This window comes from Solanum lycopersicum, chromosome 1 (assembly GCF_036512215.1).
Source record: "Solanum lycopersicum chromosome 1, SLM_r2.1".
NCBI lineage: Eukaryota > Viridiplantae > Streptophyta > Magnoliopsida > Solanales > Solanaceae > Solanum > Solanum lycopersicum.
The window spans coordinates 85,428,436-85,449,614 of record NC_090800.1 but is presented as its reverse complement, the minus strand read 5'-3'; the positions used below and the strand labels follow the sequence as shown (position 1 = coordinate 85,449,614).

Below are 21,179 nucleotides of genomic sequence, written 5' to 3'. Positions count from 1 at the left end.
GTTAACCAGTTTGCTGTCTTTGGCCAGATCTCTTGGTCGTTCTCTCTTTAGAATGACATTGTTCAGTGAGCTCACATGCAGCATATGAGCTTGTACAGAGTATAGCTTTTATATGCATAAATTGAAATATCTGTTGAACAATATCAGTATCTAAGTTTCGAGCTCTGGGTATCGTATCCTTCATTTTTAGCTCCGTCCATAATCTCTTCAATGGTTTCAACTGGCCTCTTCGTACGGTTGGATTTATTCCAGACATGATGTTGGGTAGGTCCAAGTTGGGATATGGGCAGGGCAAGTTTACAAATAACAGCCTGGCGAAACATTGTCTAAAGAAATATAGTTGAAAATTACTAATCATTTTATATATATATTGAGCCATTTCATAGTCAAATTCAGACCTGTGATTGAAATTTGAGAATGTCAAATCTAACTTCAAATCCAAATGATTGAAGTTGAAGTCAAATATCAGTTTTTTGGGTTTGAATTAGACTTGGCAGTCCCCAACTTCAAACCTTTTGAATTAGGGTTTTTTTCAAACTTCACTGGCCTTATGTTGTACAAATAAACAAATCTTTTTTCCTCTCACGTTAACGGTGAGCAATCCTAAGGTTTGTTCATTTCTTCACAAAATGATATTCAATTTTGTGTGTAAAAGTTACTCGAGTCGAGAACATCTCAATCTCTTTGTGGTAAGAGCAAGATCTATGTATACTTTACTCTCTTTACATCTCATGTTTGGAACTATATATGACTTCTTGTTGTAAGAAAGTTGTTATGAAGAGGATAAAACGGAGACACAGACGAATTTAACGTTTATAACACTAGCTAAATTGTCAATTCGTCAAATTTGTCTTATTTCCTTATTATCTTCTTTTTGACAACTTTCACACAACAAAAAATTACGTGTAGTCCTAAACATAGGGTTTGGAAGGAGTATAATATACAAAGAAGAAAAAAATCACGTGTAGTCCTAAACATAGGGTTCTCAACTTTGATCATCAATGAGTTCATCAAATAATCATATATTACTAAAAGCATGAACAAAAAAGTTGAAAGTTGAATTACGCTTTTATCCTTACTATAAATTAAATTGTTAAAAATATTTAATATTTGATTGTATAAATTTAATTAAATGTTAATGACTTTTAGACTTTCTAAGATTGATTCCTAATTAAATATCTAATCTATTAATATTTATCATCTATAATCTATATGTATATAATAATTATAATTTTTTTTAGAAAAAATCTTTACCTAAATTTCTTTTCTTTTCCTCTTCTTATAACTTTTTTCTTAACCCCTCTCATGAATAATACAATTGATGTGGATAAAGTATTATCCTTTATGATAAATAACGAAATTTAATAATTTAAAGGGTGCAAATCTATAAAATGGAGACGCACATTGATAATGTCCTCTTGATTATTATATTAAAGAATGACTCTAACTTCACAAATTTAAATTTATTAATGCTTAATTACATGATAAGAACTTTAGTTGTTCTTTTTACATGGTTTGCTAACTTTAATTTTTTTTTTCATATTCTTTCATTTATTTATTATTATTTTCTAATTACTTATTCAACTTTTATACTCTTAATATTCATAACTCTCATCTTTTCATATTCATAACTTCCAAATATTTTAACTAAAACTTTAAGATATCTTTTGATATTCCTTCTATTCTATTTATATAAATTCAACTTCTTTATCTCATGAAACCCCTACCAAGATTATTAGGATATTATTTTTATTCTATAGTAAAAACAGATGATGAAAATTCTTGAATTTTGATAGGATATGAAAGGAATCGATAAAAACTGAGAGAGTTATGTACTAATTTTGTACTTATTTTTTCATCTATATATACATCAATCTTATAAGAATAATGTCATGAAAGGAATCGATAAAAACTGAGAGAGTTATGTACTAATTTTGTACTTATTTTTTCATCTATATATACATCAATCTTATAAGAATAATGTCTATATTGTATTTTTTCTTAAATATTCTGTTTCTTTTTATATTTTTTTCACTCAGTTAGACTTTTTAATTTAGTTTTCTATGAATGTTTTGTTGTCGTAAGTCTTTGAATTTTGTAGTTGTTACATTTTATTATTCATTACAATTTTTTTCATATATATATATTTCCATGAGATTTTAGTTATCCTAACGTATCTATAAAAATTTATCCTAACGTATCTATAAAAATTCACATGAAACACACGTGCGAAGCACGTCCTCAGAAACTAGTATTACTAAAAGCATGAACAAAAAAGTTGAAAGTTGAATTACAGTTTTATCCTTTCTACAAATTAAATTATTATAAAATATTTAAATATTTGATTGTATAAATTTAATTAAATGTTAATGACTTTTAGACTTCCTAAGATTAATTCCTAATTAAATATCCAATTTATTAATATTTATCATCTATAATATGTATGTATATAATAGTTATAATTTTTTTTTAAAAAAATCTTTACCTAAATTTCTTTTCTTTCCCTCTTCTTATAACTTTTTCTTAACCCCTCTCATGAATAATATAATTGATGTGGATAAAGTATTATCCTTTATGATAAATAACGAAATTTATGATTTAAAGGGTGCAAATCTACAAAATGGAGACGCACATTGATAATGTCCTCTTGATTATTATTAAAGAATGACTCTAGCTTCACAAATTTAATTCATTAATGCTTAATTACATGATAAGAACTTTAGTTAGCTCTTTTTACATGGTTTGTTAACTTTAATTTTTTTTTCATATTCTTCATTTATTTATTATTATTTTCTAATTACTTATCTAACTTTATACTCTTAATATTCATAACTCTCATCTTTTCATATTCATAACCTCCAAACATTTAAACTAAAACTTTAAGATATCTTTTGATATTCCTTCTATTCTATTTATATAAATTCAATTTCTTTATCTCATTAAACCCCTATGAAGATTATTAGGCTATCATTTTATTCTATAGTAAAAACAGATGATGAAGACTCTTAAATTTTGATAGGATATGAAAGGAGTCGATAAAAACTCAGAGAGTTATGTACTAATTTTGTACTTATATTTTCATCTATATACATCAATCTTATAAGAATAATGTCTATATTTTATTTTTACTTAAATATTCTATTTCTTTGTCTTTTTTTCACTCTTTTAGACTTCTTAATTTAGTTTTCTATGAACGTTTTATTGCTGTAAGTCTTTGAATTTTGTAATTGATACATTTTATTATTCATTATAATTATATATATATATTTCCATGAGATTTTAGTCATTCTAACGTATCTATAAAAATTTACATGAAACACACGTGCGAAGCACGTCCTCAGAAACTAGTAAGATAATATGGACGAACATATTATTTTGCTTCTTTAATTAATAGGATATTTCTAACCTTTTAGTAAACTAATGCACGATGAGTTTGTTTATAATTAAATTCGTGTTCAATGTGATAACATATATGGACTTTTACATTAATATGATTTTTTAATAATTTACCTTTTATAATGTTGTAAGAAAACAAATCTCTTAAATATGAGAGAGAAAATATGGAAAAGCAAGAATTCTACAAATCCTCTATAGATGTTCAAATATCATCTTAGATTTGCATAATTCTCAATTCACCAAACCACATCTTTTTTAAATCAAGATTCAAATAACTTTCCCCCCCTAATAGTTCTCCCCCTTTCTTTACTAGTTGAGTTGAGGAGGATGCTCAAAATATATACCTAATACAATCTACTGATTATTTTAATTTTAAAAAAATGATTGTTTTGCCCTATAATAAAAAAGTGAATGAAAATACTTTAATATTTATATCGCTAATAGGAAAATATTGCACTATTTGGAATGGGATTATAATGAAAAAATGATTAAGTATTGAATTTTAAAACATCTCAAAGATAATTTAGTCGGGCAATTATAGTAATCGTTAAAAGAAAAAAGAATTGTTAGAGTAATGAACTTGTATTACCGTATATAATATCAAATCAAAGTTTAAGGTACCTATGTTATATTGTCAAAGCAAATTTTAATGTGCGATATTTAATATCTACTTTTAACTAATGATTACCGAATTATCAAATTAAAATTTAAAGATTTGATACTTGACACAATTCGGCATAAATTGATACCGACACACCTCAGAATTTGGTAACTTCACCTCCATTAACAATTACTTATGAATCCTTTTTCGGTTTACACCCATTATCTCAAGTTTTGGATCGAACTAATCCATTTTGACACTAGTAAAAGAAGAACAACAAGATGAAACCCCAAATTCACACAACATACCAAGATGATTGCTTGTGAAAGCCTTGGATCTGGACCAGATATGTATACATGATTTTTCGAGTCTGATATTCCCAGCATCTCGTAGAACATGATTATGTAATGTAGATTGTTCAGAAGGGTCTAAATAAGAAAAGGAGTTTTCATAATTTCATTTTTTTAATTCTAAGTAATCGCTAACAAGAATTTGATTCTTTTACAAACTTAATGTTGATAAATATGTGAATTTATAAATTTATTTTGGCCAATTATACTTTCTCGAACTCTTTTTTTTTTAAATTGTGCTAAAATAACAGATGTCAAGAAGAACAAACGTTCTTTGGACACATTCCATTCATGTGACCCACAAAACAGGAAGAGAAAGTTGCATAGATTACCAGGTTATTTATCTACCTTTAACTATCGATTATCAAATTATCGTATCAAAATTTAAAAACTCGATACTCGATATCTTCACTAATGATGATTGAATTATCAAAACCTGAAATTTAAAAATTTCAAATCGAATATCAACCACCGACTCGCTTAATTTTCAAATGACTATAACAATCATTTCTCCATATATATGACCTTAGAATTAGAACTTTTAATTTAATTTTCCTTGTGTTTTGGGTTGAATTTTGTTGCAAAAAGTGTAATTAATAATCCCTATAAAGATAGTAGGCTCTAACTTCCTCCTTCTCTCTTCACCTCAGCTGCACATCCGTACACGTAATCTTTTTTGTACATGCACGCACATACATACAATTATTTCACCATTTTTTTGTTTTTCTTTTTTATTTTATTTTTTCTCTCTTTTTAACTTATTTTTTGCCTTTTTCTCCATAGATGATTCTCTCTTCTCCACTTTCCGCCACATTGCACACAAACTTCAAAGATCTATTATCAATGTCGATACTATCTATCCTTACTCTTAAAAACTGAATCTTTTTTTTTTCTTATCTTTCCAAATTCTGAATTTAGGGTTTTCTTGCTCTTGTTCGATTTGTACGGAAAATCTCTGGATTCACTGCAGATCAGACTTGGAATTGCATTGTTTTTGTTATATTTTGTGAATTGATGATAATTTAGAGGGTTTCGTTTGTTCTTGGAAACTTGGGTGATTTTTTTTTTTTGGAGATTTCGGATTGAGGATTTGTGTTAGGGTTTCGATTCTGTGTTTGCATGTGTAGAATGTGAGGAGGGGTCCCCTGCTATAGCATGGAGGATCCCAGAATTGGGTTTTAATTAGAAGGTTGTGGTGATTTTTGGAAATTAGTGTGGCATTGGAGAAATTTAGTTTTTGCTGATTGTTTATTTGGATTATTTATCAATTGAAGTGGAAATTCAGGCTTTTTGATTGGGTTAGTTTTTTTTTTTTTCGGGGGTCAAGTGTAAATCTTTGTGAAGGGGAGATGTTTGGGTCTGGTAGTGATAGTGGGCAGAATCATACTGGGGTTGCAGGTGCTGTTTTGATGCCAACACGTTTTGTATGGCCTTATGGGGGAAGAAGAGTGTTGCTCAGTGGCTCTTTCACTAGGTGAGGTGTTGAAGTTCTCTTTGTTTGTTATGTTATCTACTTTGTTTTGTCTGGTATATTTTTCGATACCGATAAATCCAGAGGCGAAGTTTGGAAGTAATCCGGCAGGTTTGAAATCGTGCCTAACCCACTTATGTGCTGCACTTGTACCACCAGACCAAAGCACCGGGGGCTATTCTTCTTTCTGTTATTATTCATATTTATGTTGGTTTAGGTAAGAGATTGACCTTTTTTTTAAAATGAAATTTGGGATTATGCAGGTGGCAAGATCACATAACAATGTCACCCATGGAGGGCTGCCCAACTGTGTTTCAGGTTGTCTGCAACTTAGTACCAGGATATCACCAGGTTTGTATTATATTAAGCATTTGTCGAAGCCTATAATTTGTACTTTGTAAAATTTTTGGTGTCTTTCAAACATATTGGCTGTGTCGCTGCTTAGTAACTTCCTTAGCAGTGAGCTTTTATGAGCTGTTATTTGGTAGTCTGCAACTGTCAAATGGTAACTTCACTCAAAAAACTAGTTCTTTTAATATGTTTGAGAGGTGAAAGGGAGTAAACCAGTGTTACGCTCGCTTCAGCGCTTAAAGCGTGGAGCGAGGGTCAAGCGCTTCAGGGCACTAAAGTGAGGCGAGATTAAAAGAGAGCTCTTCTTCTGCTGAAGAAGCGAAAAGTGGGGCGAGTGTGAAGCATTTTTTAGGTCTATTTTTTTTAAAGATTGCAACAATCTTAGCATATTTTCGGTTCTTCTTGCCGTTGCTTTTCCCAGTTCTAGGATTTCAAGGTAAGGTCTTGTCTTCTTCTTGTCTCCTCTTTCTTCGATTTTTTCTTCTTCTCTTTCCCATTTGTTTTCTGTTCTTCACTTCTCCTCTTTTCTTTGTATTTTTTCTATTCTTCTCCTCCTCTATTAGTTTACTGCAGCTTTTCTGATCTCGCTTTTGTAATTTTTTTAGCTTTTCATATTTGCTGTAGCTTATAAATATTCAGTTTATTTTTTGCTTTTGATTCTGGTGAAAATCTGTACCATTGGTATCCTAGTTCTAGTATCTATTACCCTCTCCATCACATTTTTGTGACACCCTATCCTTTTTATTTTGTCCCAAAAAGAAACTTATCTTACTATAAGTAGAAACAATTTTACTTTAAAATCTCCCTTTTACGCTTAATGAAATGATTTACAACCGTACAAATTTATAAGGATTGTCTTAGACCACAGGTTACAAAAGTCTTTCTTTTTTTTTGTACATTGTGCTAAGTCAAATAGTGCCAAACAAAATAGGAAGAGGGAGTATTTACTTTTTAATTTAAAAATTGAAAGAATTCTTAGTATGTTATTTCTATCGAGTTCTTGGTTTTCTTTTCTAAGCAGATTTTATATTTTTTTTTATTGTATTAAACTGCGCTTTAGTTGAAAAAAGTGTGCGCTTCTTTACTTGCTTCGGTGAAGTGATCCCTTATCGCCTCTTCCTGCTTCTCGCTTTCCAAGAAACTTGGGTAAACTTTTCAAAGATTGTGAAGCAGGAAATTGAAAAAACATCTTATGAAAAATGTTTTGTTTTTCGGATGAAGGAGATTTATAGTTTTGCTTGATAGAGAATAGTTTGAATGTGTTGAGAGGATAATTGCAACAAAAGATACATTTGAGTGAAATTTTCTTTTAATTTATGACAAATTAAACAAGATAAATCTAAAATCATTACATCAATTCAGGAAATCCCAATGTAAACCTATATAACAGAAACCAGTGAATCTTCCAATCGTAGCATGCAAAGTCATTGTAAGCATGTCAAGGAAGATGATGGACTCTTTGAATATATTCTTGCCTGTATTATATTGGTAAATATCTCTGTTTCTGTGTGGATGGAATTGAACAAACACATTGAATTGTTCTAAAAACACACACACACAATGAAGTAGGAAACTGAAATGTGAGTGGTTGACCTATAGAGTTTTAAAATTTTATTAATAAATCAAATTTAGTAAACATGTTTTCAGCAATTCATATTATTTGCAGAGAATGAGGCAAACATTACTGCATAATCAGACACACTTCTGGAACTGCATAATAAACACAACTTAGCACAAGATATAGAAGTGCTAAAGTTCCAGTTAATTAGGACACTTTTCCTAGCTCCTTTTGATCTTAGGGATCAGCTTCCACTATTTCAGTCTGCTGTGTGCTCAAGGAAACCAGCAACCCCTTGTTACTGGGCATCCTTTAAGTCGACAAGTGCGTAACATACATGGCGCGGCAAAGAATAATCCATTTTGCAAAAACCAATTTGTTCATTGCTCTATACTATCATGTTTGCCAAAGCTTATGTTTGCTTCTATTTCAGTGTAAAAGAAACAAAGTGAAGCAATGCTTCGTTGCAAGTAGTTCTTTTATCATTGTTCCCTCTTCTTTTGATAGGGAATATGTTTAGCAGAGGCTATTGTCACCCCTCGTTTGGTTAAGCATAGTTAAATGGCAGTTGTAAGAAAATATTAGTACTTCACTTAAATTCAAGTGACATACTCAATAAAGACTAGGATTTTAATAAAATGTTTTTTTTATAGTGCATAAATTGATTTGCCTTTCCACTTACTTGCAGTACAAGTTCTTTGTTGATGGAGAATGGTGTCATGATGAGCGTCAGCCAGTTGTAAGTGGAAATTATGGCTTAGTCAACACAATTTTTTTGCCCAGGGAGTCAGATACTATTCCTGAACTTCTTAGTCCCGATGTGCCCGCTGGATCTAATATGGATGTCGATAATGATTTTCTTCGACTGGTAAGAGGATAAACGTACCTCATATGACTAAAATGTTCTATTAGCTGATGCATTTGGCCCTTTTTGCTTTTGATTTCCTTTTTGCCACGAATTCGATATCCACTTGGATTGAGTGGATAAAGATGTCTGGGGTAAAGGAATATTCTCAAGTGATCGAATAGTCTGTCATTTTATTCCTATGTGACCCTAATAAAAAAGAAGAGATATGTCTGTGCAACAATTAGGTTTCTCAGCTTAGTTTTTGCAACATTTTTCATTGTCGTGAATATATTGCAGTGGTCGGAGATTTGGAAGTCTGCTTTTTTCCCTGCAGGGGGAATTTAAGACTTAAACTGTTTGAGATTTTACCTAGTATTGGTAGAATAGTTGACCTTTGATATTCAATATCAAGGACATCACATTTCAACAAATAAACAGTTAAATCGCAGCATCACTACCTTATTATGTGATGTACAAATTTGGTCACACCATCAGATACTATGTGCAGGATGCAGTTCCACAGATATCACAGGCTGAAATAGAGTTATCACGTCAACGTATATCTGCATTTTTGTCTACACATACTGCCTACGAGTTACTCCCAGAGTCTGGCAAGGTAACTACACATTTATGTTGTCTCTATTCTCTGCCCACAGGCTACAAGTCCAGGATAATTATGAGAAGATGTAGTTTTTTTTTTTCATTTTTTATTAGATAAGATGTAAAAAAGTTACTTCTCCTTTCTTCTGTAGGTGATTGCCTTGGATGTAAATCTTCCAGTAAAACAAGCTTTTCATGTTCTCTATGAGCAGGTAAATACTGTTATGCATATTGAAGACATGCTGATATTAGGCTGTAGACTTTTGAAGTTATATTTTGTTTGTATAAGATCTGGCTGTCCACTTGCTGGCATTAGAATTTCTTGTTAGTTGTTTAGGTAGGCAATCAGAAGAAACCGGGGGGAATGAGTCGGTCTATATGTGCTCGTAGTGTTTTTCTGCTTTGAGGGCTTGGAATAGTTCTTGCTACGCTATTGATTATAAGGAATTATAAATTTGTATATTTAGATTTCTCGCAGCAATCTATGCCAAGCCTTCATGTGAAATTAGCTACAAGTTATCCAATCTATTAAGGAGTTTTAATTTGATCAAAAGAAAACATTCATTTTTTCTGATTGCTCATATATCTTTTATGGTTCTTATGAAAACATATATTGCATGTAATTAGCATTAAGGTGCCAATGTTTGCATACAAGTCATATATGATCTATTGGTTTCTTGAAAATGCATGGTAAGTAATAGTTTAATTGTTATCGGATGTTTGTTTTATTGGATCAAAATATAGATGGACTATATATGGTTTCAAGTATTTGTTGGTTTAAAATTGAATAAATATTTTCCAATAATACCCTCTATTGTTTTTGTATTACTTTATCCAATTAAATATATATTCATCATAATGCTCCCTCCGTTTCAACTTGTTTGTTTGGTTTTTGATTTGACACGGAGTTTAACTAAGGAAAGAAGAATTTTCAAGAGATATGTAAAATGTACAAAAATGCCCTTTAATCTTGTGGTCTTAAACGTGTTATGTGAAAAGTTAGACTTAGAGAGTTGCCAAAAAAAGAAGAGATTCTTTTTGAAAGGAACCAAAAGGGAAGTAAGGCAAACAAATTGAAATGGAGGGAGTATGTGATTAAACATAGTTAGCATTTTTTAAAGAGAATGAAAATATATAATTATAAATGTTTAATTATCTTCATAATGGAACAATTTTAAGTAAGTGGATAAAGTTTGGGATAATTGAATAACTAATATTGCATCATTGATGGGTGTGTGTGTGTGTGGGGGGGGGGGGGGCAGGGGAGTGCAACACACTATGTGACATGTTGAGGGGCTCTTAGTTACAACCATAATTGGAATACATATTTACAAAACCAACATTTTGATGCAGTTGTACGCGCAAATATTGATAATGATTGTGTTAAGTTTTGGAATTAGGACATAGTTTACTTTGTCTTTGCAATTGTAGCTTCTGCCTTCCTTTTACTGCTGTGGACAGTTATCGAATTTATCTTGCTATTCATGTCACTAAGTAACAGCTTGAAATTGCTGACATCTGATTAAAGCTTATCCCAGGGAATCTCTGTTGCTCCTTTGTGGGATTTTTTCAAGGGTCAGTTTGTTGGAGTTCTCACTGCGATAGACTTCATCTTAATCCTTATGGAGGTGAGCGTCATAGTAATTCCTTCTATCAGGATATTGTTCTCTCTTTTTTCTTGATTGGAAGGTGTAACTTTCATTCATAAAACAGCATAAAAAGTTCCGATGGAATAGAAAATGATTTTGTACAATTAAGGAGTAGTCTCTTATCCCTTATTGCTTTTTGGTGCACCCACGAGATTCCTGTAAGATTTTTGTAGAAAACCATATCTTTTTGTACTATTTTCTACTTTTGGGTATACTAGTATACAGGTGCTTTGCTCCCTCATTAATAAATTTTGTGAACTTTATTAAAAAATATGCATAAAGAGAGTCCAGTGAGAAGTTACAAGCAAAAGTGAAGGCCATTGCAATCTATGTAATGAGCTAATAAAGTCAAGAATAGGCAAGCTATCATTACATCTACTGTGGTCATGTTGCTGCATAGTCTAAGCAAAACTTTACAGTTGTGCTTGATCTTAAATACACAATCTTCTTTCTTCAAAAAAAAATCTCTAGTGTCTTTCCTTCAAATTGCCCACCAAATGGCTGCCGGGATGGTGTTCCAGAGGGAGTAAGAAGCCTTGGATACCCCTTCCATGCCAACATTGAAGGAATGGAGAATAGAGCATCTCATACACCTTCTTAGACTCAAGCTGTTGAAGAGCTTATACCATATCTAAGAAGTAAACTTGCAATGGAGAATAAGTGGCTGATATCCTTCTCTGAGGAAATTGTTTATTGGTTTCACTTTTTAAACTTTTCCTTGTCTCGCCACCTATATGTGGAGTCATTCTTGAGCTTTACTACAACCTTCAGTTCTGCTTACTTCATATGGAAAACTTTCCTTTTTTTTTGTTCTTATTTATAGAAGATGCTTAATTTAGGATTTTGATTCATCTCAAATTTCTTTCTCTTCCTCTACAACTCCGTTCGATGAAGTTGTTAAGTATCAGAGCCAGATAAAGCTTTTATCTTCAAACAGAAATTCTGTAAAAGGAGCAACATGGCTACTTGGTTCCTTACCAAATTAAATGCTATGCTCTCCTTCTGGTGCCAACTAAAATCAACGTTAACTCCCTGAAATCAAATATCTCACCATTTATAATTTACAATCAAATTTTGAGTGTCCCACTTTTAGCTTTCAGACATCCAAGTGTATCTAAAAGTCCATCAGCTTACTTTTGGATCAGTTGTCACGGAACAATCTGTATTTTGGATTCCTGCTCAGCAAATGATTATATTTTTCTGCCAATTGTGTTAAGTCAAATTGAGCTATTTAAATTGAAAGTAAGGGTTTACTTGTTTGTTTACATTGTTAAACATGTTGTGTGTGTTCTTCGTGGAATCACAGTATCTTTTCTTTTTTATATGTGAAAAGATCACTAAGCCAGTGCTACAAGCGTACGGGTTGTGCAAATCAGCTATTTTGTCTAACATTGCATCTACAACTTGTACAATAACTAATTTACACCAAGAAACTAACAAAAAAATGTATATGTTTGAGGCTGTGAATGGTATCAGAGTATTTCTTGTCCATTACCTGGTGTTAGAGGGGAGGTCAAGTATGTTTTTTGGGGTTCGAAAGTAAGGTTCCATATTTTGTCAACTAATTCTGTGCAGTTTCTTTCCTTCCCCTTAAATTTTAAGGGACTTGACATCGTTCTTTCTGAATGAATATAAATACTATTGCTCTAAATAAATGAATATAAATACTAATTTGTTATCCAACTTCAGCTTGGGACTCATGGATCTAATTTGACGGAGGAAGAGCTCGAGACACACTCTATATCTGCTTGGAAAGGGGGAAAGTTACGCATCAACAGGCAAATCGACTGTAACTTGAATTCGTATTCAAGAAGTCTTGTCCATGTAAGTGGAATTCTTAGCTAATCATTTACAATACTCTTATCATTTATCCTGACATTTGTTTATCATGTTTTTTTTCTTGATTTGGGCAATTGGTATTAGGATTTCTCTTAACTTCTCCAGGATTTTGTATGAGTGACCTTGAGCTTTTCTCTTTCTAGCTTCTTAAGAACCTTAACCAAGTCTTCCCATCATAATCTGCTAAGCAAATCTAACGGATGTGAGAGAAGCGAGAAAAAACAGAAAAAGAAGAAAGTGGAGTCTGTTTGACACTTTATTTGGTTGAGTATCGTTGATGTTGCTGTGTATCAGATATGTGGGTTGCTAAATTATATCTCAAATTATATTGTTATTAAATTACTACTGCTTGTAGCATTAACCTATTAATCTAAATATTTTTTGATACTAGTTACTAACAGACTTTTAGCCTAGATGTGTGTAAATTGATGAAATGACATAAAGGAATCATACCAAGTGTAGTTTATATAATTGAGTGAAATTAGGCCAAGTAGGCCAGTAGTCTTTCTGAATGTGATATTTGTCCATAAACAGTCTTCCGTGCTTCTTACCTCTTATCATATTGTAGGAGAAAATCCTATCCATTCCTATTGAATAAAGCTAGCTCCTTCAAGCCTTTGAAACCATTGAGAATAGAATCTTTGTTTTGGTTGATTTTTGCCATTTCGTAAGTTTTAAGCGAGTATCCTATCTTGATTACGGAGAACCTGCTTGTTTTCCTGTTTAGCGTTTTGTTGACAAGACAGTCTTTTTCCCTTTCATTATTTTCTTGCCTTTTGTGTTTCAATATTTTTAAGTAATTTGAAGCATGTGCAGTTTGCTGGTGTAGTGGTAGGAGTGCAGAAAAAGAACTATGACATTCATGTATGTGAAGATATTTTGGACTAAAATACATTTGTTATGGAACATTCAGTAGTCTAGGCCTCTGGTTGGCATTTTGTTGTGTAGAGGCGTGATAAACAAGTCCATAAAATAGGATATGAATGATGCAATTTATAGTTTAACTTTGAGTGGATCTAAGAGATAATTAAAAGAGAGAGATTCCATACCTATGGATATTACCAAAAAACACAGTAATGCCTTCCAGAATGTGCTGTTAAGTGGTATATATGTAGCATAAAATCTAGTTACTGCTGTAAAATAAGCCTCTGGCAGGCTTCTGGTTGGAAGTTTGGCTTTAGAGTGCTGAGATGCACTGTATGGGGTGTTAAATGATTGGTGTCCTGACTGGTGTATGAACTTCATGGTTTGGTGGATGCTTATGCAACATAATATAGGCAGAGCTGCTGCTATTTTTTGAAATCTCACTACACATTACTTGATTTTTTCTCTGGTTTGAAGAATCATCTTTGAAAGCCTCCTTGAGAGTCCTTTCTGCATATTGATTTGGTTCTTTTATCTGTAAAATGTGCTCGTCTCAGAACCAACTGAACCTCTTTTGCTTGTATCTTAGCCGTGTGAATTTGTTTTGGGAATGGGGAAGGGATATTTGACATTAAGGTAAAATTGCTTGTCATTTGACACTCTACTGGCCTTAATTATTATGTTGCTTTGTCTTTTAATTCAGCTTCTGCATATAGCTGTTTGCATTAATATCTGCCAACTTCTGCATCATGCAGGGTGGGCCTTATGACTCATTGAAGGATCTTGCTTTAAGATTTCTGCAAAACAAGGTCTCAACTCTTCCCATTATCCATTCTTCTTCACCTGATGGTTCATTTCCTCAGCTGCTACACCTGGCCACCCTCTCTGGGATTCTTAAGTGTAAGTTACTCTTTCGTGTGCTGAATGAACAGTTTGCCCTTGGCTAATGTCTAATCAATGTCCAGGTATCTGCCGGCATTTTAAACATTCTTCTAGTTCCTTGCCAATTCTTCAGCAACCAATTTGCTCAATTCCTATTGGTACCTGGGTCCCGAAAATTGGTGAATCAAGTGGAAAACCAGTCGCAATGCTAAGACCAAATGCTTCTCTTGGTGCTGCTCTATCCTTATTAGTTCAAGGTGATTCTTCCCTGTATTATTAATTTTCTGAATCTTAAGTTGAAGTTCGGATAATCCTTGTTTTATCTCCCCATGTTCGCTATTGTATTTTTCTGGTTTCATTTGATTATTTTGTCTATTTGTTTCTTAGAATGACCTGATTTTCTCCTTTTGCTTTCTGTAAGGACTTGTAAAAGTAGATGGGAAATAGATTAGTGAATGAGAAGAAAAAAATCCCGGACAAAAAACTTGTTCTATTTCAGATACTTTGAAGCTAATAATAAGATAGACCACTCCAATATTTAGCAAATAGGATAATAATGTGTTTGTAGAGGCAAATTCCAACTGCTTACACCCTAGGGCGAAGATAACTACATAGAGTGATACATAGTTGGAATCAGCATTTTGGTATTGTGCATTTCCTTCCCAAATAAATTACATTGTAGACTTGTAGTAGACATAGCATCTTTAAGATCTTTACCTCGTGCTAACACGAGTTCTGTATAACGATTAACGTCTAGAGTTGTAGAGGGTGTAGTACTGGAAATGAAGTAAACATTTCTGCAATACTTTATCAGATGAACAGTAAAGATGATTAAATGCTCCTCACGTCACCACCATCAAATGTAGCTTTCGTGGCTCTTGGTAACTGTAGTGGGTTAGTACTCCCTTTGTCCCATTTTATCTGGCACTGTTTGACTTGGTACTATATTTGAGAAACAAAGGAAGTCTTTCGAAACATGTGGTCTAAAACAATCCCTAGATATTTGTGTGGCTGAAAATCATTTTATTAAGGGTAAAAGGGGAATTTTAAAGTCAAATTGTTTCTAATTTTAGTAAGGTGACATTCTTTTGGGATAGACTAAAAAAGTTAGGATGCCGCATAAAATGAGATGGACGGAGTACTCAATATACTGTTAAGTGAGGAACAGCTGAGCTGTATTTTGGGCTCAAGACTAGTAAAGAGAAGACGAGGATGGAGGAAAAATTAGGAACTTTCCTAGTATAAAATCATTGAGTAAGACCTAACAGTTGAACTACCAAGCCCTCTACATTTTGAGTTCTCTGTTCAGTGTAGGTTAAGAATAGAACACGGTAAAAGAATTGATGGAAGTTAGAAACTATTACCTCTCTACCAGTCAGCTTTCCACAAAAAGAAATCTGCTCATTGTTTTTTTTTCTTTGTTGAATGTCCAAGCATTTATTTAAGATTCTCAAAGTTGGTTCAGTTTGCTGGTAATTGCTCAACTTGCCAACAGATAACGTGAATCTTTCTCATAATCCAATTGAGATACGTAAGAAATTTTTGCTCCAAGTATATATTCACTTTGCCATCCAACCTATTCTTTATTGTGCCTTACAGCTGAAGTTAGTGCGATACCAATTGTGGATGATAATGACTCCTTGCTGGATATCTACTGTAGAAGGTAGTTAGCTCTATTTAAACCTACAGTGCAGCTATTACTTTGTAGTCTTCTAACATATTCTTTTACTATTATAATCCTGGTTCAACATGATGTGCTTTCTTATCATTTTGTGACAGTGACATTACTGCTTTGGCAAAGGACAGAGCGTACGCACAGATTCGGCTTGATGAATTGAGTATTCATCAGGTAAAACTTTTAAGAGCTATTTGGACTACAACATTAGATTCTTTTACTATTATAATCCTCTTTATGCATGTTCAATCAGATTCTCCCTTTATGTTTTCAATCTTTTCCACTATTTAACGATGCATGGCTGGTCCCATTTGCTAATACAGTTCACTTCACGATCTGTGGATCCTCATTCATATTAGATGGACTGTTCTGCAAAAGTTTGAGTTAGTGCAATTTTCTTGCGTTGACTGGCTCAGTAGTCGCTTAAGTTAATACGATTCCGTTCTGAGCAGATTATATACATTCGGGAAATATAGACTTTGTCTGGTTTATAGATCCTTCTGATCTTTAAGTTTGAGCTGTATTGAGAAATTTCCCCCTTGATATCGTTTCGTCAATATTTGCAATATGCCATATGCTCTGTGAGAATAGTACGAGATTACTTGTTTCTTTTTTTCCACATTACGTAGCTTATGCTTATCCATAATGCTATAATACCGAGGAGTTTAGACGAAAATTGCACGGACAGCATCTTTTTGCATGTATATGCACCTTTTTATGCAAGTTTAGGCTGCTATTTAATGCCCAAACTGTTACTAGATCTCTCGTTTTATCTGCTTCTACCGCAGGCAATACAATTGGGACAAGATGCAAGTTCTCCTCATGGATTATTCAATGGACAGAGGTGTCAAATGTGTCTAAGGTCCGATCCTTTGCATAAAGTAATGGAGCGACTTGCTGTTCCTGGTAAATGTCTTCAGTCTTCCATTTGCTTGAGAGTCAGTTTACATTCTTGCCTTTGCTTTTGATAATTACCTTGAGGCAGAGATTCTTTGGGCTAAATGATGATGTTTTGGCTGCTGAACTTATGCCCAAGGGGGAGTCTTTTCCTTATCTGTATCAGCATTTTTATCTTTCAGATGGAAATATCCCATTTTCTTGGAACGCCCTTTACATGAGGTCTATTATGTGTACAACACATTTTTGTACCACTATATCAGCTTTCTACTGTTTTCTCTATCTTGTTTGCCTTTTTTTGTTCCTCAACATGACAACAACATACCCAGTGAAATCCCACTAAGTGGGGTCTGGGGAGAGTAGAGTGTACGCAGACCTTACCACTAGGTAGAGAGGCTTTTCCAAAAGACCTTACCACTATCTCAACATTATATTTCTTTTTTTTTCCTGATTTTGCTATATTGCTGTATTCCCCCTCACTTCCTTGTTTGTGTTGCTTACCTTGTGAGTATCTACTATATGAGTCAAAAGTTATAGCAAATTTTCCTGCACATTTTGTATCCTTCAATAACTTGGATTTGTGAGTTATTGAAGATCTCGTGTATATTTTAGGAGCAAGGAGACTTGTCATTGTGGAGGCTGGCAGCAAGCGTGTGGAAGGCATTATTTCAGTGACTGATGTATTTAGGTTCTTACTCGGCTGCTGATACAGCCACCTTCACCCTGCCTTTTAGGGCTTTGTTGTGGTGGCTTTAATGAAGAAGCCGTTGCTTGGCACTCATGTTAGTTACTCTTCAGCAACGCCCTCTCCTCATAGTTGCATTTGTAATTGGTCGGAATTTGTGGAGTCCTGATGGGCTCATGCTTTTGACTCCCCCTCTTTTTTCAGGAAGTGAGTTCAGAAAGAAAATGTCTGTAAATTGAGAGGATCCCCAAATTTTCCCTTATTTATATTTTTAATTTTCACAACCTTATTATCATCAACCATGCTGCTCTATTTTTATATCATCTAGTTAACAGGATGGCGATGAAGGTTGTTGGTTAGCTGTGTAGTTTCTTATGATGCTGTGGTTGCTGATGGAAAGTTATCTTGGTTCTCTTCATTGTAACATCTCTCTGGTGCTCTAAAAAAATCTTGCTTGATGATGACACAGTTTGGTGACCATCGGATGTGGTCATTGAGTCAGATACATTTTATGGTCTCAATGATGGAACAAACCTTGGCTGGCTTTTGATATATTCATATCCTCAAAACGGAATCAATCTAGTCCAAAGAATGTGGATTTGACATTTTATTTTCACATTGATCTCCAGTCTCACTCTCAAGTTGAATTTCTTCACGTCCAATTTTATTCGTATGTGGTCAAATTGAAAAGCAAAACGTAGACCAAATTTAGAGCTCGTATAAGCTCCTACTTGTGATTGATCATAGACTGATTTTTATACCTTGGAAATGGTCCACTCCGCATAAACATTATGAGAAATTCTAATATTCAAGATAATTTACTTTTGTTATAGCTCAAAAGAGAACAAAATTGGAATTAGATGCTTAATATTTATATATAACTAGGCAATGGAAAATAGTCATTCTAAGATGTAAGATCTATATTACATGTGCTTGTCTGGATTGTATGTATACGCCTTCTCCTACAAGGCAGTTATTCTACATAACTTGATGTGTATGGGCAGGTTATCTAGGCATTCATGCTGATCCTATGTGGAACACAACACAGACATGATTTAGAAATTTCTGGTAAACTAACTTATCTTTTCCCTAGTTTGACCATCTTTTATCTTTGGAAAACACCTTTGAAAATCTAAAGAAATAAAAGTATTTAACAATGAAGCACAAAAAGATAATAATATTTTTTGATTTATTTTTTATGTGTATCATTCAAACTACCCATCTAATTATTAAGAAGTTATTTGTAATAGTCCCTCTGTTACATATTATATGTCATTTGTTCTTATTAGTCCACTAGTATTTGGACGCGCACGTTGCGCGTGTACCTCTTTCCAGTGAGCATAAGTATTTTTAAAAATTGCATCAATATATAATAAATATATTCTTAAATCAATGATAGTCAATATCTAAAGTGTAATCTTGAAGAATCTGAATTAGTACTAAATTGATTTTAATTTTAGTTTATGAGTTAAAATTTTATATGAATCTGTCAAATTTTTATAGTTTTTATATAGATATTATGTTTTGATTAAAAACAATTAAGTTAATTAATTCATAGATTACAAACTTAATACACTCATATCATCAATTAAACCCTTGTCCTACTACCACAATCAATATTACATTTCTAAACAAACTACATTTGATATGACTCATTGCAATTATAATATATTTTTGTTAGAAAAGGAATTTAGCCTTTTTTTTTTTATATTTTGTGGAATGATATTGTTAAAATTGTACTTGAAAAATAAATGATAAAATTAATATTATGACATTTGAGTGATGAGTAATATAAATTCTGAATGAGAAAGGGAGGAATAAACTATGGATCAAATAACTAAAATAATCAACTAAAATTAAAGCAAAGAAAGTTAATATAATTTCATGAGTAAAATAACCAAAATATGATATTGTATTCATTCTTTGTTTCTTATGAGTTGTTATCCTCCCTTCTTACTTTTGAATGAAAACTCCATCAAAAAAATTAAATTCAAAAAAAGAAAGTGAAGCAATGAACATCACATCACTCAACATGCCAAAGCTCAAAAATATATTTTTTACTTTTATTGGGTTATAAGGGTTATTATCAAAATTCAATACTTAATTAGCTTTATAAACAAATAACTCACATGAATCTGCATATGAAAATTCAATATAATAATAATAATAGTAAAAAAAAAAAACACAAACAAAGAATTATGCTAACAAAAAAGTGAACGAAAAGTGACTTACCCCATTGGCACAAGTCAAAGTACAATTCTATGCGATCAACACTGAAGCATCTCATCACTTGATTTTCCCTATAATAAAAAAGAATCATCTCATAAGCTATTGACACAAAATTACAAATTTTATTTTTTCAGCAGAGATTAAAATCTTAAACGTCAGTCATACATCATAAACTATATTATAAGTAAGAAGTAAAAAACAAAATAAAAAATAACTTAAAATAACATGCACAATACAACACCCAAAAGAAAAATGTTCCAATGCTCTCTATCAAACTCATAATAAAATAGAATGTATAAAGCAAGAAGAAATACATATATGAAATGAAAAGACAAGGATCATAGTGGGGAATGTAAAGAGACAACAGTTTCTTTAGAAGATTATTAATGATTAATTATCTTTTTAATGTATTTATTTCATGTAAAATATATATTTTAAGTACAATATGATATGATTATTATTTAATATTTTGTTAATTAAATATTTTTATTTAATAAAAGGGTAAAATGGTAATCCCACATTATACTTTGATGCTTCCCACTTATAATAATATATGATTTAATAAAGTTTCCGATGAAGTGATCCTCTGGAACAAAAAGAACTCTTTTCTTTTAGGATTTCAGATACATCACGAAACACGCGATACGTAGCTCACGGATAGCAATTGCAAATGATATATTAGAGAGAGATATCTAAGAGTGGATATGGATGTATCCGAGAATGGATAGAGATTTTTGGAATTCTTAAAATGATAGAAAATTTTAGAGATTATTAGTTTAAAGTTCTTTTACATAAATCAATCAATCAAACTAGTGAATTTTAACATTTCCATTTTATGATTGCGCCATAAAAGCATAAGGGCCTACTAAAAAGCTTTTATTATACGGAAAAATTGCATGAATTAATACATTTTAAAAAATAATTAGCGATATTTTTTTGTTTATTATCATTTATAGCAATATTGTGATAAATCTTTAATATAATTAAAAGTGAATTCTGTATGCGATATATTTGAATTATAACTTTTTTTTGAAATATATTATGTTTGTTTGGTAAAAAACTGTCACATTGTATTATAAGTGTATTAAAATGTGTGATAAATGTATTATCCATCATTAAAACTTGTATTATATTTGAATAATAAATTTATCTTTGTAATATGTATTAAACTTGTATTATAAATGGATTAAAAGTGATCAAGTGAAAAAAAATATTTTTACTATAAATGATAAATATTTTTTGTATGATTGTATATTTATATAAGTTTCCTTATTTAGCCCAAAAA

At 32.1% G+C, this 21,179-nt stretch overlaps 1 protein-coding gene across 1 annotated transcript; it reads left to right on the top strand.

Moving 5' to 3' along the window:
• The first annotated feature begins 4,840 nt into the window (after window positions 1-4,840).
• LOC101245800 (sucrose nonfermenting 4-like protein) lies at window positions 4,841-17,964 on the top strand. Its single transcript, XM_004230163.5, has 13 exons — window positions 4,841-5,821; window positions 6,082-6,169; window positions 8,416-8,595; window positions 9,083-9,190; window positions 9,327-9,386; window positions 10,713-10,802; window positions 12,513-12,647; window positions 14,282-14,426; window positions 14,492-14,665; window positions 16,008-16,071; window positions 16,188-16,257; window positions 16,872-16,989; window positions 17,593-17,964. The coding sequence occupies exons 1-13, from the start codon at window positions 5,697-5,699 to the stop codon at window positions 17,685-17,687; spliced, it is 1,452 nt and encodes a 483-aa protein (XP_004230211.1). The 5' UTR covers window positions 4,841-5,696; the 3' UTR covers window positions 17,688-17,964.
• The last annotated feature ends 3,215 nt before the right edge of the window (window positions 17,965-21,179 follow it).